Source organism: Ichthyophthirius multifiliis (assembly GCF_000220395.1).
Source record: "Ichthyophthirius multifiliis unplaced genomic scaffold scaff_1120509251232, whole genome shotgun sequence".
NCBI classification, from domain to species: domain Eukaryota; phylum Ciliophora; class Oligohymenophorea; order Hymenostomatida; genus Ichthyophthirius; species Ichthyophthirius multifiliis.
The window spans coordinates 12,142-30,643 of NW_004086075.1; the positions used below are offsets into that span (position 1 = coordinate 12,142).

Here is an 18,502-nt window from a genome sequence, read left to right on the forward strand (position 1 = left end):
TTAGTTTTTAATTTAATTCTATCAATATTTATAAGAATGGGGAATTGAAAAAAAAGAAAATCAACATTATTATACTCATTTAAAAATATCCGAAAACTAAAAATAAATGACTTTGCTTTTTGATTAATTATAAAATTGTCTTAATCATATTGATATTATTTTTAGTTTAAAAAAATCCACTTTCCTTTTGCAGGAAGGAATTCTTGTCATTATTTATTAAGTCATTAAACAAATAGTCTTTAAAATCAAAGGAAATCCAGCATAATCTATTGACTTTTAACTATAAAATGAAGCCGGTTTAATGGTCTAAAAGAAGATCTCATTAAGGCTTAAAAAAATATATTAATATTTAAATAAATATATAGAAAATAATGTAAAATCATGCTTCACTATTCTTTCTTTATAAGAAGATAATTTTCTTATATCATAAGATGATGAAGAAACTATAAATTTGTTAAAAACATGCACTTTTGGTAATGAAGATAAAGAAATGGAAAGTTCAATAGGAAGATTTATTTAATAATTAAAAACAATAGAAGAATCCAATATAAAACAATAATCTTTAATGGTTTTATTATTGAATTAAAGTTTAAAAGATATAAGAACCAAAAAAATGAATGTTGATTATGAAAAATATTGGGAATTCTAAAATTTCTGTAGAAAGAAAATATTTAATTCTGACGAAATTTCCTAAAAAACAAAAAATCTAATAAAAAGCATTCTCATTAGTTTTTAAAAAATTGATGATTAGATTTATGTCATTTTTAATACAGAAAATGTAAACGAATTCGCAAGCAAAAACTCCGGAATTATTTCTTTATATAATTAATAAAAAACAGGAAAAAATTAAACTAAAGAACTCTCGAATTAATTTAATATAAATTTCTTTCAATAAATAATAAATAAAGGACCAAATTCTACTATTTTTACTTAATATTAAAATTATTTATTTTAAGTTTTGAAATTTTACTCAGAATTGGCTTTTAATGGAAATATAAAAACTTAATTAGAATTATAAAATTTAGGTTTAGAAAGAAATATCGTATATACATTACTTTAATAATATAATAATATTAATAAAGAGTTTTAACTTTTATTGCTTGATTTGTACTAAAATATTATTATGTTTGTAATTCCGTTTGAATAAATTCTACAGCATAATAAAAATACATATTTTATCGAAGATTTTGATAGATTTAATCCTTATGAGGATTAAACCTTCAAATTATTTAGTTAAATAAACATCAGTGTTGATGACATAAAAAGAAAACTTCTTAAATTTATTGGATATTAAGACTTTAATGAATTTATAAAATAATATTAATTAACTGATCTTAATAAGTTTAGCCTTACTTAATATATTTGTATGAAATTAATTGAAGAAGATAATAATAATGGATTATCTTTAAATTACTAGTAATTATTTATTAATAAAAAAAAATATAATTAGACGCCTTTTATGAATTAATTGGTTTTGATGATTCAGATATTTAATATATAACTGAGTTTTTTATAACTTTCTTAAGTATTATTAGATAAAGAATGTCTTTAGGATATAATAATAGCAAATAAAATCTCGAAATTTTCAAAACTGTTTTAACAATTTTATTTGCTATAATTAACTTTTATTCTGAAAATCAAATTGTATACCTAAAAAGATATTTTATTAATTTTAATTGGGTCTATAATTTTATTAAATAATATGCAACTAATAAAGAAGAAAAAATCTAGTATATAGAAAATGTAATTAAAAAAATAAAATATAAATTTAATTATTTTTAATAAAGATTTGTATAGAATGTATTAACATAATTAATGTTTTTTTAAATTTGTAAATATAATTATAAACAATTGATATTATAAAAAATAATTGTGAAGATGATAGTTATAATCTTGATATATTTTTAATTTACTGGAAAAGACTACCAATAGAATAAAAAAAGAAAATAAATCAAAACTATCACATAAATATAACTACAATTTTATATCAATTAACTACAATATTTGAATTGAATTCATATACTTAATAATACATATTTAAAACTTTTGTTGACTATATAAATTAATATAGCATATTAGACAGCAAAATATAAACAATATAAATTCTAGAAAATAATACTGAAAAAGACATTTTTTAAAAAATAAATGGTATTGACTAAAGTGATGAAAAAGACGCTTAAATACAAAACAAAGCATAAATAAAAAATATGAGATATCTATATCAAAATTGTGAATAATTTATGAGTTTTCTTTAAGAGTATGACATAAGCTAAAATTCCAATTCATCTTAAAAATATGAATATAAAAAATATGTATTTTATGTTTAATAATTGGAATAATGTTTATAGAAAATAATATTTTTGTATAAAAAATATATATTTAATTAAGCTGTAATCAGTAAAACTATAAGAAACTCATATATAGATGAATATTTATTAAAATTAGTTTATAAAAATTACTAGATTTATAAGCAAGGTTATAAATACGAAAATTAAACAATTTTTATTAGAATTTTCGATGTAATAATAAAAAAATTGTAATTGTATTAAAATAAATAATTATTATTCTATTTTAAAATAAAAAGTATGCCATATAAATTATTAATTTCATTATTAAAGATTTTAAAGATTATGAAAATAATAGTCAGAGCCATTATAGATATAATTATAAATGTTATATACTTTGCTTGAATTAGCTTGATCCTTCAAAGCTTAAACAATTATTATTTTTAGACGATTAATAGATTTCATAATATGAATAAATAAATCTTAAAAAGTATTTGTTAAATATTTTCTAAGATGAGAAATATAGAAACTCAATTAGCTAAGATATAAATAATATATATGAACATATAAATGTATGTAATCCTTTCCTTGAATAATAAGTAACAAGGTCAGCAGATAAATTAGAAAATAAGAAAGTTTATAAATTAGGAATAAATAAAATAAAAGCAAAAGCAATAATTTAATTTTTTAAAGTTTTGAAACAATTAAATATATCATAAAAGTATTATTATATATAAATAAATCAAAAATAAATACTTAACTTGCTTTTGAAAAATAACTTCTTTATAGACATCATAAAACCTATAAATGAAAAATATTTAAGTAATTTTGGAAATTAATATTTTCATAATGAAAAAAATTACATAAAATTAAAACTTCATGTTAAAGGTAAATTAAATAATATCAAAATATTGTTTTCATTTAATATATTTATGCATATTACAGGTTTAACACTTCTTTTATAGTGTAGTAAAAATTATGAGATTTCAATAAAAGAACTAAAAAGATTTTATTTCTAAGAATAATTGCTAAACATATATATAAATAAAGAAACATAATATTTTATTAAAAAACCTTATTTAAGATGCTTATTTGAACTTTATTTAACAAAAGTAATTATTCTAATATATTTTTTTTTTTATAAAAAAAAAAGTAATTTTAAAAAAAAGAAGAAATAAAATATTCTGAAGAATGTATTTTAACTGGAAATATAATTTAGATTTTCAAAGAATAAATAATACCAGTATTTAATATTTATTTCTTTGCAGCAAATTTAGAGTCTTTAGTAAAATGCAAAGATAAATCTATAACAAGTTCTTTGGAAAAATATAATAATAATAAATTTAAATATTTATAAAAATTAGACAAAGAAAAATTAAAATAAGTAAAAAAATTTTTTTTTTAAAAAAAAAAAAATTAAAAAAAGGCAATTGAAATAAATAATTACTTAATAATAAAAAACTCGAATGAATATTGGGAATATATATTCAAAGATAGTCTACTTCATTTTATAACTGATATATACGATGATTATAATTATTTATTTTATAGAGACTTGGAAAAATAGGAATTTATGTTATTAAATAATAATGTAAATGAATTAAGATAATGTTTTTTATAATTAAAAGATCAAATTCAATAAATAATTGAATTGTTTGATATTTTAGAGCCTATTTTTAAAGATTATGAAAACCATATTAAGTTGTTTTAATATAATAAATTTTTAAAATAAGCTTATGATATTCTTCAAAATGCAGAACAATAATTTTATGGGTAAAAGCTAAGTAATAAAGATAAAATATAATAATAACTTAGATTATAATTGTTAAGAAAAAGAATCTAATTAGAAGATTTTATAGAAATAATAAAGTAAAGATGGAACACAAATAGAAAGTAAAAAATGCTTACAAATATTATTAATTATAATAAAATGTATTTAGATTAAAATTAAATAAAAGAAATAATAGAAGATTTAAATGGATAAAATAAAAAATAAATAATCTATACAAATATATAGAACGAATTATAAGTTTATTTTATGAATTTAATAGGCTACAGTTACTTCACGTAAATCAGAAAAAATACAAATTTAATAGTAAATTAGAGAAGATATTAAATGGAGTTAATAAAGTAATAATTCGATGAAAAAACATAAATGCTTCCTTTAGAAAGTATGTAAACTATTGAGGATTTATAAGAATTCGATTTATATAAAGGATATTAATTTGAAGAAAAAGAAAAATAAAGTAAAAAATTTTAAGAATAAACAATTATTGACTATTAAATAAATATGATGATTTAAGATTTTATTCTATAGTTTAAAATTGATAAAATAAATATTTTTGAGAATTTTATTATATAATTATTAAATATTTTCAATATGTATGATGAGAAGTTATATATGATTAAAATTATTAGAATTTTCTTGGAAAAAAAATAAATTAATCCTAAAGAATAAAAAAAATTAATCGCATAAGAATTTGATAATGATGATGAAAAAGATTTATTAAATTAAAAAAGGGAAGCGTTTTAACAATTTTAGGTTTTAGTAACAAAATAGTAAATATTTTTATATTCTTTAGAATTAATTCAAGTTTAAGAAAACTAGAGCTCTTTATAAAAATAAAAAGATAATTTCGAATAATGGAATGAAGCTTTAAAAATCATGATTTTAATATTAGAAGGAGGAAATTAAGATTGTTAAGACCTTATTTAAATATAGTTTATTGATAAAGAAGAATATAAGGAAATATTCACTTCTTTTTTATATTTTTTCTTTTAAAAAGATATTGGTTTTGAACTTGAAAAAATTAATTAATAAAGAAAAAAACTATAAGAACTAGCAAATGAAAAAGTAAAAGTTAAATTAAAAAAAAATAAACAAACAAAATATAAAAGGAAATTATAAGCGATAAATTTAAATAAGAATCATCAGAATTCGAAATATTAACATTTAGAATATTAAAACTTTTATAATCTTTATGCGAAAATGTAAATATATATTTTTAAATATTTTTAGAAAGTTAAGTTGAAAAAGTATCGCGTATTCTAGAAGAATGTTTTAAAATCTAACAATATGAAGGCACTAATTGTAATTTAAAATAATAAAATGACTAATTCGAAAGTAAAATAATAATGTAATGTTTTGAAACAATAAGAGATTTATGTAGTAGCCAAGATTCTTAAAATAATAATAAAAGTGAGATTTGTAGAAATAAAATATTATTCGAATTAATAAATAGGCATATTATATCTAAAGAATATTTTGATAAAACATTTAAGAAATTTAAAAATGATAGATAAAAGATAAAATTACTATAAACAACAATTAAATTTATGATTGATATTTTTGTTGGAAATGTTTAAACAAAAAAAAAAAATGTTATTATTAATATTTTCTAACTTTTTTTATTTGTTGATTTAGTTTTTTTTTTTTTTAAATAACACAAAATATCAAAATAATAATTTGAACAAATAATAGATAAAAGATAAAATTACTATAAACAACAATTAAATTTATGATTGATATTTTTGTTGGAAATGTTTAAGTCAATTTACTTTTACCTATTATTTAAATTCTTAATTTTGATGCACTTATTTAGTTGTCAAAAGATATTTATGAATTTATTATTTCACCAAACTATAATTATGTTTTATTAGATAAATAATGTACACATTAATAAAAATAAAAAAGGATAAATAATAATGATAAACATATTAATAATATATATGGAAGTTTAGTTAAATCATCATTTATTAATAATAATTAAGAAAAATTGGTTAAAAAAGATGAATGTAACTATTATAAATGCAAAAAGGGTTTTATTTCTAATTTTGATAATATCCTTATTGATATTGGGTTCAATATATTTATCCTTATGTAATACCTAAAAGATGTATTCCCTTAAGATAAGGAAAGGTTTGGATTATTTTTTGATGATTATACCGCTAAGTAGAATTAGAAAATTCAAGAAATTAATAAAAATAATTTATTAATAAATGAATATTAAGAAAATGTAAAAAATCAATCAAATACTGAAATTCTTAAATCCTTTTAAATTTCAAAAGAAAAAATATAAAGCCTATTGGAAAACTAAGATATAATTAATTAAGATCAAAACTTTATAACCGATATAGATTGGAGTAATACCGAATAAAAATAAAAATCTCCTTTAAAATTAAAAAATATGAAAAAAAGTTTTTGGGAAGGAAACAATATATTTACTGATTTTATTAAATAAAGTAAATAAAATTTATTTATTATCATTTTTATTTTTATCAAGGATAACATGTCAAATTTTCATAATAAAATGATTTCTTTAAATTCTACAGAAAGTTTGTTGGTAATGTTGAACTCTTGACTTAAATTAGTAATGAATAAGAATTAGCAAAAATTGTAAAAGTGTATTTCAGAAAACCATTTTTCTGTAAATACTTAACTTAGGAAATTTAAGATCATTTAGTAAAAAATAAATATTTTTAACCAATTTTAATTTCATTAAAAAAATAGATTTATAAAGCAGATAGAGATAACGATTAAGACAGAGTTCGTTTTTTATTGTATAATTATTAATTTTATTACATTTAAATTAAAAGAAAGCAAGATATAACGAAAAGATATGTATATAAAATAAAATTCTATATTATATTTATTTAAATATAAAAAAGCCACTAATAAGTATCTTTGCTAATAACTGGAGATTTTTAAAAGATATTTCATATATACTAGTTATAGCGATTAGTATATTAATAGCAATTCAATAAGAAGAAGATGCGCGTGTTTCCTAAGGAGAAAATAAATAATAATGGGATAATTAAATATTATATCCAACAGCAATTATATAGTTAATAATAAGCTTCAATGTACTATTATTCTGTGCAATAGAAAGATATCCAATATCAATTCATTTATTTTCTAACGATTAAAATTTCAATTAAATATTAAAAATAAAATAAGTTTCTGAAGGAAAATTAGTAAATAACTTCTCCTATTATTTAGAAAAAATTTAAATACTTTTTAAAGAAACTTTGTCTCCAGAAGGTGCTAAGGAAAGCTATATTAAAAGCTTTATTCTAATATCCCTTGATATTGATAATATATATAACGCAGTTTATTTTATAATTACAATTTTGGCTGTAAATAAGTCTGAAGATCCTTTAGTTTATGCCTTTTTGCTACTTGATATTGTTAAAAGAAGTTTAGATTTGCAAAATGTAATTGCAGCTATTACTACTAATGCCAGAAACCTTCTCAAGTTTGCATGCTTGGGGCTTATTATTTTATATATTTATGCTATTATAGGTTATAATAATTTCAAAGACTTTTTCAATAAAGAAGCAGGGGCATTTAGTGATACTTTTTTCCTTACAATTACTTCTGTGATTAAGGAAGGATTACGAAATGGAGGAGGAATAGCAGATAGTTTGAATAATATAGATTATAATGATGAAAATTCTTATTCAAATATTTGGAAGAGATATGCATATGATTTATCTTTTTTCGTTATAATTAATATGCTTTTTATTTAAATTATTTTTGGTATTATTTTGGATACTTTTGGAACTTTAAGAGATGAAAGAAATGAATTATTACATAAAATTAATAATTTTTGCTATATTTGTGTAAATAGATATATATATTTTAATTCAATTTTTTTTTTAGGGCTATAATAGATAACATATAGATACATTTAATAAAAATGGATGGAATTATCATATATATTAAGAACACAATTTATACAATATGTTATTCTATATAATTTATATATATTTAAAAGATAGTAATGAATGTGCTGGAATAGAAAAATACGTTAAGGATAAAATAAATGATTATTAAACTGATTTCTTCCCTATATAAAGGTCATTATAAGAAGAAAAATAAAAGGAATAAAAATGAACAGAATCACAAGTTTATTTATTTTTTATTTTTTCTTGTAACATATTTGTTAATCAAAAATAATAAAAAACCATTATTATTCTTTTTTTTTCATATTTTTAAGTTGATAAAGTTTTTTTAAGAATAAATAATTTTATAAGTAATTTATTAGTAAAAATAAATTATACCTATTAATATAATTTTCATTTAAATTATGATTATAATTTTGATTCTTAATTTTATCATTATTTTGATGATTATATTTGATACAATTTTTTTTATTATTATTAATTTTTATTGTTTAAATTATTATTATGACATATCTTTTTTTATTGTATTATTAAAAACAATAAAACTCAATATTTCTAAATTACAAAATTATTTTATATTTATAAAAACAAAATGCTTAACACAATATAAAATATAATTAGCAATATAAATCATAATTTGTATTTTTTTAATACTATAAAATATTAAATAAACAATACAATAATACAAAAAACTTACCATTTATATAATTTTTATGTTTTTATATTATTAAAAGTATATTATATATTTATTATTTATTGTATCTATAAATTCAACAGCAAAAAAATAAATCAACCTAAAATTTGGTTATATCTTACATATTTTTCAATTATGGATTTAATTCAAAATAATATATATAATTATTCAAATTGAATATAAGTATCTTAAATTATAATTATTTTTTTATATTTAAAAAAAAAATAGTTTAAGGGGTTAAGTATATAATATTTATAATTTATTAGCAAAAAATCTCATTGTATTTTTTTCAATTTTCCTTAATTAAATTTTAGAAATGTTTATTTAGAATAGTTAATAAAGAAATATGAAAACATAACATAAAAAATAGATTATTTTTATTTAATTATTTAATTTGTAAAATTGTAAAAAAATATATGAACAATAATTATACTTTAATTTCCCTTATAAATAGGCTTTATATAAGTTTTACTTTAAGATGAACAAAATAGGTAGTCTAATTTATTAAGTGAAACTTAATATAAAAATGCAGTTAAACAACCTTCAAATTATAATCATATTATTTTATAATAATTGGGAAAATGCAGAATTAATTATGGAATATTAAGATTTAAATTTAAGATTCATTAGAAATTAATAGTTTGAATAGATAATCTTAATTTAAAATCATTTTTTATTTCTATTTTAATGGAAAAATTAAAATTTATAATAAAAATGGTAATAAAATCATAATATATAAAGATAAAAATAATTATTTTAATTTAAATATATTTATTATTATTGGCTTAAAATAATATTTTTTTGTTTATTTCTAAAAACATAAAAAAATTATATATTAATAAAAATTAAATATAAAGTTGAAGTAAGTTCCGTAAGTGCAATAAATAGTAATTAAATATACATACGAAGACAAAAATTTAAATATAATCTTATATTTGTATAGCTAAATTTTGGGAAATTTAATTAGTAGCATACTTGCTTTATAAATAAATTAATATTGATTAAATTATTTTTATATTTATGAATCAAATAAAAATAATTAAGACTACTTTTGAAGTGAAAGATGAATTTTTTTATTATTTTTATCTCTAATAAAATAAGTAAGTAAAAAATTTAAAACATTATTAAAAATTAAAGATTATAAAGTTAAGTTTTTATATTTCTATATTATTAAACAACTTATTTTCAAAATAATATCTAATTTAAAGTGTATTAATAATATAAATATTAGAATTGTTATAAAAAGGGGACAAATATTAAGTTTTTACATTTTATTTGAAAAATTCTCTTTTAGACAAACAGAAATTCAATGAATCGAAAATTATATGGAAGATGATTCCTAATATTAAAATATCAAAAATATAAATAATCATGCATAAATATTATTGAAAATGAAATATCATTAAAGTATAAACTTTTAATTTAATATTTAAGAATATTTAAGCGAATAATTAGTGTTGAATATAATAATCTTATATAAATTATGGAGATTATATAAGCATTATTATTTATTTTATTTGTAAGGATTGGTTGATATTTTTAAAATACAACCTTAAGAATTATTCAAAACTTGATATTCGCGAGAAGATATTTAAAATTTATATTTTTTTTAATATTAATAAACTTTTTATTTAAATTTTCCTAGGTATTATTTTAGATACTTTTGGTATTACATTTTATTATATTTTTTTTTTAGGGATTAAATAAATAACATATTTAAATTTATAATAAAATGGATGAAATATCTGATTTATTAAAAACATTATATCTATTATAATGCCTTATTTATCAGTAGAAAATATGTACTCTGAAATAAAAAATATCTACAACTTTAAATAAATAAATAGCAATTAAATATATTTTTTAAAAAAATTTAATATAATTATTATATTTATATTATTTTTTGTCATATATTTATATTGTTTAAACTATATTTTATGGTATTTTCAAACTTTATTTAATAAATTATATAAAACTTTATGTCTTTTTTAAATAAAAATCACGATTTATAGAAATATTAATTTTTTCTTACCTTTATATAATATTTATTTTAATTTTATATTACTAAAGAATCAATTTAATTTTAAAATTTTTTGTTTATATTAATTAATCAATTTAAGATAAAATTTTCTTAATCTAAGATAAGTTTTTCTTGTTTGATTTGTTAATCGTAATGGATAAAAAAGTTGATTTTTAAGATTAATAAGTAGATGATAATTAAGAGCTGGTTGAAGATTGCTTTACTGTTTTATCTTTATATTCTTAAAGAAGGTTTCAAAAAATATTTGATGTTAATTGTAATAATTAAAAATAAAAAAAATATTATTTAGATAAAGAAAGAAAAATAATATTATATAAGCTACCAAATATAGATATTAAAAATTATTCAAAAAGTCATATGAATCAATTAATAAAATTTATACTCTTTACAGACTAAGATTTTATTTTAAATTATATAAAAAATTAATTTAAAAAAAAAAATAATAAAAAAATAATTAAATGATGCTTAAAAAGAAAAAGTAATATTAAAATATATAAATTCAATAAAAAAATATTTATTATTTTATTTAAATTCATAAAATAATTTAATTAAAAATAGATATTTCAATTAATGGAAGAAACATATTTAGTTTAAAATTAACAATAAGGAAATTAAAGATAAAGTAAAAACATATTATTAATATTAATAACTAAGAAATGCTTTTAATAAATTCATATATGCAATTAAATTAGAAAAAAAGCTTAAAATATACAATTAAAAGTAAAACTAAAAAAGATTGAAAAAAGGATTTGTTTCTTTTTTAGAAAACAGTAAAATATAAGTTTGTAAATAGGAAACAAAGTAAAATGTTTAAGTATACTATTAACAAACTTTAATCTAAAAATATTTCCTATTTCTTTAAAAAGCTTGTAAGCATTTTCATTATGAATACTATAAAAAATTAAAATAAAAGCAGTGTTTTGTTAAATGGTATAATTATTTATTATAAAAAAAATAATAGAATACTCAAATAATAGAAAATTTCAAGAAAAAATAATTAAAAAAAAAGTTTTTTTCATTTTTTAAAAAAGTATGCAATTTTTAAAAATAAAATAAACTTGTAAGTAGATTTAAAATACTTTGTATTTTTAAAGCTTGGCTAAAACATTTATAAATGAGTAAAATAAAAGCAATTAATAAATAGAAATATATGAACTTTCTAAAAAAAAACATAATTAATATTTAATCAGATCTTATTTTAAAATATATTTTAAAGCAATTTAAATAATAAAATAAGAAAATGAAACAAATTTTAAAGGTAAAATAACTACTATTTAATGTAAAAGTTATAATTTTTTTTAATTTATTATAAAGTTGCTTTATATTATGAAAAAAGTTAAGTAAAAAGACTTGCAATTTATGGATTTTAAGGATTGCTTTTAAATGTTAAATTAAAAAAAGCCGAATAATTTAAGAAAAAAAGAATAATAAAATCTCATATTTAATTATGGAAAAAATATATCTTAAAAGCAAAAGAGAAAAAAATATAAATAAATAAATATTTCCTATAAAAGAAAAAAAATTAATTTAGAAATACTTTTAGAAATTATTAAAGTAAAATAATGTAAATTATAATCAAATCAATTTTTTTTTTTAAATATAAATAATTATGTTTCAATATATTTTATTTTATTTTATTTTAAAAAAAGGATATCCGATTTTAGTAAAAATAAGCTAGAAATGATGAAAGATTACTATATTAAAAAGCTACTTAAAAAATATATGTTTACGTGGATGCAAAATGTAGTTTAGTTATATATTTATAAAATAAATGATTCTAATAATTATTATGAATTCAAAATTAAAATGAATTGCTTCAAATAACTTTATTCTAATAAAATAAATAATTAGTGGAATTAATTTGTCAAATAAAAATATAAATAATTTATATAAAATAAAGAATATCATCTAAAATATAAAGCTTTCTCTAAATTTAAAGCTATAATTATATCAAAATTAAAATTAAAAAAAATTAACTTTGATATTGCATAATAAACTTTTTATAATTGGAAATTATTTATTAAGTTAAATAAATGCTAAATGAAAAACTTTAAAATAAATTGATGAAACTATATAATCTACCTTTATATTTTTATAGTTTTAATATTTATTATCTATTTTTTCTTAATAAAATATATATAAGTTTATATAATATTTTTAAATATTATTATGTAAATTAAAAATCTAATATAATTTTTTAATTCAAAAAATTACTTATTATAAAAATATAAAAAGGTTTTTTATTTTTCGAAATTAATAAATTTCTTAATTTTTATTGTTTTTTATATAAAATAATATTAAAAATTTTTGTGATAAAATTTAAAATAATAAATTATTTTTTTTTTTATTTTTTTGAAAAAAATATGGAAACAGATGAAGTTATAGCAAAAGAATATTTATAAAATTTATACAAATAATCAATATTAATACTCTAAAAGAAAATGATTAAACAAAAGAAAATATTAATTGCCAAAAAAATATAAATAATGAAAATTCTTCAACCAATAATATAAATAAAGTTAATCCTTATTTGCAAGAAAACATACAATTAAGGACTTAAATAGAATTATTAAAATAAGACATAACAGAAAAAGATGAACTAATAAATAATTTAATGAGAGAATTGCAAAAATATATATAAAAAGATGAGAAAAACAATAATATATTAGATCCACCTATATAACCGAAAATGTAAAGTTTCAAATAATCTTTATAAAATTCTCAATATGTATAATCATAATAAAGTTTACAATAATAAAATGAAATTTTTTAAAAAAAGCACCAAATAAATATTAACAATAATGATGATTTTTGGAACATAAAAAATGAGAATACGCTAAAACCAATAAAATCCTAAAAAGCTCATTTAGAATAAATTATGGACTAAGATAATTTATGGATAATAAAACATTCTTAAGGAATCTTAAAAAAAGATGAATAAAATTAACATAATAAATATTATGGAAATAGTATTTTCGGTTTAAACTAAAATTCAAATAACAATATTTTTCCTAAAAATTTATAATCTTAAAATCAGTATTTAGATTAAAAAAACGAATAAAATAAATTTAAATAAGGTTATGACAATTATAATGAATTTATTGATTAAAACTCCAATAGGAAAAATGATTTTACTACTAATTTGTAATAGTCTAATGATTTTTATAATAAGAGCAACTATTAAAATAATAAAAAACTTGAACCTATTAATTATAATAAATAAAAAATAAACAATATATGATAATTTTTTTACTTTCTTCTTGCATTTAATTTAAATTTATTATATATGTAAATGATTTTATATATTTTTATAATTTAATAAATTTAAAATCATATTTTAAAATAAATTAGTTTAATTTATTATTATTAATCCTAAACTATTAAATAAACTAATATTCATAATAATTATTAATATATTAACTATTTAAAAATATATATAATATACTATAAATAAAAATTTTTTAATATATATATATATATATATTATGTTTTTATTGAAATAAAAATTATTTAAATTATACTCTAAATTCTCATGTATTTATGTCTTTTTGTAGTATTTTTTTAAAAAAATTGTTTTTTGGATTTTTAAAAAACAGAAGGCGGTGGGAGGAGAGAAACTGCTTTAATCAATCAGGGTAAAATAATTATTAATAAAAATAATATTTTAATTGTATTTTTTTTATAAATGCCATTTTTATCTTTTTTACAAATGTTTTTTTTATTAATTATTATAAATTTTTATTTTTTTATAAAAAATAGATCAAAATAAATTATATTTAAAAAAAATTATTTAAACATATTAGTTTTTTTTAATTTAGATTTAATTTTTTTTTTTTAAAAAAAAAACAACCACAAAGTGAAATAAAATTAAAATATATAGTCTTATTTTTTATAGATTTTTTTTTTAAAAATTGATAAAAAATGCTTAAAAATACATATTACTTGTTATTTAATTTTTTTAAAAAAGTTAAATAATAAAAATAAAAAAAGCGAGAAAAAATAGATAAAGGCCATTTTTTTTGATTGGTTTTATATTAAAAAATTGCACAAAAAATAATGAAATCCATAGAATGATTTAAAACTTTTAGAAGATACGTACATTTTATATTTATCAATGCTATTAGTGATTTAAAATTCTCCAAATATATACTATATATGTGTATTAAATTTAAAATATATATATTATAAATATGTACATTAAATATAATATATACATTAAATTGTAAAAAAAATATTACTAAAATATATATTTAAATTTAAAATAATTATTATATGTAATTTAAAAAATAAAATAATATATTTAAAAAAAAAAAATGATGTCTTTTTAAAAATTTTAAAGGATATTTTTCAATATTTAAAAAATAATCCTAAGCAATGTATTCGGGATTTTAATAAAAAGAGGAAGTGAATTAATCATTTAGAGTATATATATTATTATATTTATAATAATAATATTTTTTCAATAAAATTTTTTGTAAGGATTATTTTTTTTATTTTTTTATATTGTATTGCACAAATAACTAATTATTAATTTTAAAATATTTAATAAGTTTAAAGTTATGATTTTATTATTTTTTTTATTTTTTATATTATATTTGGTATTTAAACTCATTTATAAAAATAATAATTTCATAGCTTATAATAATTAATTACTATGAATAAAATATTTAAAAAGATATTTATAAATAATAAGAAACAAATATTAATTTAATGTTAATACATAAAAAATAAGATAGAAATATAAATTTTATAATTATAAAAAAAAATCAATAAAATAAAATAAAATTAGTAATAATAAAAATAAAAAAATGAGTTAAAACGAATATGAATAATATGAAGACTAATATTATCAAAATTGTAAAACTAAAAATTATAGATGAATATTTTAAAATCTTTAAATATTAAATTTTATTAAAAAAACAAAAATAAATAGAAGATGATAATAATCATAATAGTTAAGTTCATAATATGTCAGACTAAAATCATTAATAAAATAGTGATTAATAATCATAAGTAGAAAATTAAAACTAAATACAATTAAACATAAATAATGTAAATATTTTAATAGAATGATTTTTTTTTATAAATATTAAAAATATTTAAAAAAATATATTTATATATATATATTATAATAGACATAAATAATATTTAAAAGATAAGATAATAGTATTGACTTAAAATTATTTATTGGATAATTGCCTAAAGCATGGTACTTATATATATTATAAACACTATAATAGGTAAATAATTAAAAAATAAAAGGGAAAAGGAATAAATCAAAGAATTTTTCTCAAAATATGGAAAAATATATGAAGTTTAAATTATAAGAGATGCTAAAGGATAACATAAAGGATGTGCTTTTGTAAAATTTGCCTCTATGACCGATGCAGAAAGAGCCATAGCTGATTTAAAAAATAAATCACTGCCAGGAGTATATATATATATATAAGTATAACATAAAATGAATTAATTAAATAAAAAATACTATAAAAGATGAAAAATAATATCGAAATTAAATGGGCTGATAACGAAGAAGAAAGATTAGGTGTTAATTAAGATTCTGACCATAAATTATTTGTCGGTTCATTACCAAAAACATGCACTGAAGTATTTTAAAAATAAACAAATTATTATTTAAATTTAAATAAATTAAAATAAAAGTAAAACATAAGGGATATTTTTGAAACTTTTGGAGAAATAGAAGAACTACATTTAATGAAAGATAGCTAGAATAATACCAGATAAGCATTTTTAAAATACAAATTAAAAGAAAAGGCTCATTTGGCAATAAGAAATTTAAATTCTTAAGTTTATATAGGAAATTCTGAAAATCCAATTGAAGTTAGATTTGCGAAAAAATATGTTGAGTCAGAACACTAAAAAGTATAAAAATAAAAAAAGCTTATTTTTATATAGAAGTTATAATATAAATTAGGTTTAACATAAAACAGAATAAGCAAATATTCCTTTTGTTTCTGTAAAAAAAATAAGCCTTTTTTTTAATTTTTTTCTTATTTTTTTGTTTATATTTTTAAATTTTAAAGTGGCAAAAAATATACTTTAAATATTATACAGAAAATAATTAACCTTATTATTATCATCCTTATACTAATTAAAGTACTTACGAAAGACCATCTACAGGTTCCCTAATTCATGATGTAGATGGAAGTTCTGAATATATTGAACTAAATTCAAAATAACTATTAATGCCAAAAAATGAACCTTTTGTTATAAATGATAGAAAAGATGTTTGTAATATTTACTTTTTTTATAATAAATTTAATTAATTATAAGTTTTATATATAAAAATAAGATGATGGTAAAAAGCATGGTCCTCCCGGTTCAAACTTATTTATTTTTCATCTCCCAACTGATTTTAGAGATTCTGATCTAGAAAGAATGTTTTCTTAATTTGGAGAAGTTATATCTGCAAGAGTAAATACAAGACCTGATGGTACTAGCAAAGGATTTGGTATTTTTATAAAAAAATATATGTGTTTTAATACTAAATACTAAATACATTTTTAGGCTTTATTAGTTATAATTCAGCTAAAGAAGCTGAAGACGCTATAAGAAATTTAAATGGAGTTTAATTAAAAAGTAATAATTTTTTTTTAAAATATATTTTACATAAAATGAAAAATTATATATTTAGATAAAAGATTGAAAGTAGAAATTAAAAAAGAATAAACAAATTCAAATTCTTTAATTAAAACTACTTTTAATCCTTTTTGAGGATTATATTAGGAGAAAAATAATTAAATATTTAAAAATAAAAATGATGAAAAAAAATAAAAAAATTATTAAATAAAAAATAATAATAAAAAAATTAGATTTTGTTAAGACATTATTTTAAATAATAATTCTTCTTTTTATATTAAAAATAGTTAATTCAAGTAAAACAATAATAAATAATCCTTTCAACTGCTCAAAATAAAAAACAAAAAACAAAAAAATACAAAAAAAATAGTAAAATGCTAAAGGTTTAAAAATTTTACATGTTTAATTATGTATTTTTATTTTGTCAAAAACAATTTACATATATCTTTTAAGTTATTATTACTACATGTTATCTATTTTTATCTATTTGTTATTAATTTAGCTATTTTTATTAATTTTTTAATTATTAATAAATAAATCTTCGTTATATTTGTTTAATAATTTAATAATGAAATTTTTATATATATGTATATATATGTATATGTTTTAATAATATATAATCATCACAAAATAAAAGTAAATCAATTAATAATATCAACTAATATTAAATAAAATTTTCTATATAAAATAAATTTAATAAATATAAATAAAATTTTCTATTTAATTATTAAATATATATAATTAATACTCGAAATGTTTAAAATATTAATTATTTTCTTATTTAATTTTTTTATTTTTTACAAAATATATATAAATTTATAATTATCAAGAAAGCTCGGGTAGCTCAGTTGGTTAGAGCGTGGGTCTAATAAACCCAAGGTCGAGGGTTCAATCCCCTCCTTGAGCATTTTTTTTTAGAAAAGAATTTAATAAAATATATACATTTTTGTTTGTTTTTATTATAAAATATCTTTCTATTAAAACTTATATGATATTAATTTTTTTATTTTATATTTATTCTTTTTTATTTATAAATTTAAAAAAAAAAATAACAATATAAAAAATTAGATATATTTTCATTTATATATATAAAATATCATTCAATTATAATTTCGTCAGGTTAATCCTACCCACCTTCAGGATCAATATAAATGTTATTCATAACAACTGGTATAATTTCCATATTTTTAGTTAAAG

General features: G+C 16.2%; 2 protein-coding genes and 1 non-coding gene across 3 annotated transcripts, besides 6 other annotated features; all 3 read left to right on the forward strand. All coding sequences in view use genetic code 6, as the record gives it.

Annotated features, from left to right (window-relative positions):
• Positions 1 to 4,440: 4,440 nt before the first annotated feature.
• On the forward strand, positions 4,441 to 8,181 carry IMG5_164510 (hypothetical protein; the record flags this gene model as incomplete). Its single annotated transcript, XM_004030227.1, has 5 exons — positions 4,441 to 4,531; positions 5,305 to 5,376; positions 7,243 to 7,787; positions 7,948 to 8,030; positions 8,067 to 8,181. The coding sequence occupies 5 exons, from the start codon at positions 4,441 to 4,443 to the stop codon at positions 8,179 to 8,181; spliced, it is 906 nt and encodes a 301-aa protein (XP_004030275.1).
• A 3,006-nt stretch (positions 8,182 to 11,187) lies between these two features.
• Positions 11,188 to 11,259: a microsatellite.
• A 4,195-nt stretch (positions 11,260 to 15,454) lies between these two features.
• Positions 15,455 to 15,511: a microsatellite.
• A 349-nt stretch (positions 15,512 to 15,860) lies between these two features.
• Positions 15,861 to 17,440, forward strand: IMG5_164520 (RNA binding protein, putative; the record flags this gene model as incomplete). The annotated part of the gene is made up of 9 exons (XM_004030228.1): positions 15,861 to 15,914; positions 15,968 to 16,136; positions 16,199 to 16,312; positions 16,367 to 16,588; positions 16,641 to 16,682; positions 16,750 to 16,957; positions 17,019 to 17,177; positions 17,234 to 17,305; positions 17,361 to 17,440. The coding sequence occupies exons 2-9, from the start codon at positions 16,083 to 16,085 to the stop codon at positions 17,438 to 17,440; spliced, it is 951 nt and encodes a 316-aa protein (XP_004030276.1). The 5' UTR covers positions 15,861 to 15,914; positions 15,968 to 16,082.
• Positions 17,441 to 17,783: 343 nt separating this feature from the next.
• Positions 17,784 to 17,823: a microsatellite.
• A 60-nt stretch (positions 17,824 to 17,883) lies between these two features.
• Positions 17,884 to 17,908: a microsatellite.
• A 58-nt stretch (positions 17,909 to 17,966) lies between these two features.
• Positions 17,967 to 18,029: a microsatellite.
• A 109-nt stretch (positions 18,030 to 18,138) lies between these two features.
• Positions 18,139 to 18,212, forward strand: IMG5_164530. The gene has a single exon. It is a non-coding gene; the product is annotated as a tRNA-Ile (tRNA).
• An 87-nt stretch (positions 18,213 to 18,299) lies between these two features.
• Positions 18,300 to 18,345: a microsatellite.
• The last annotated feature ends 157 nt before the right edge of the window (positions 18,346 to 18,502 follow it).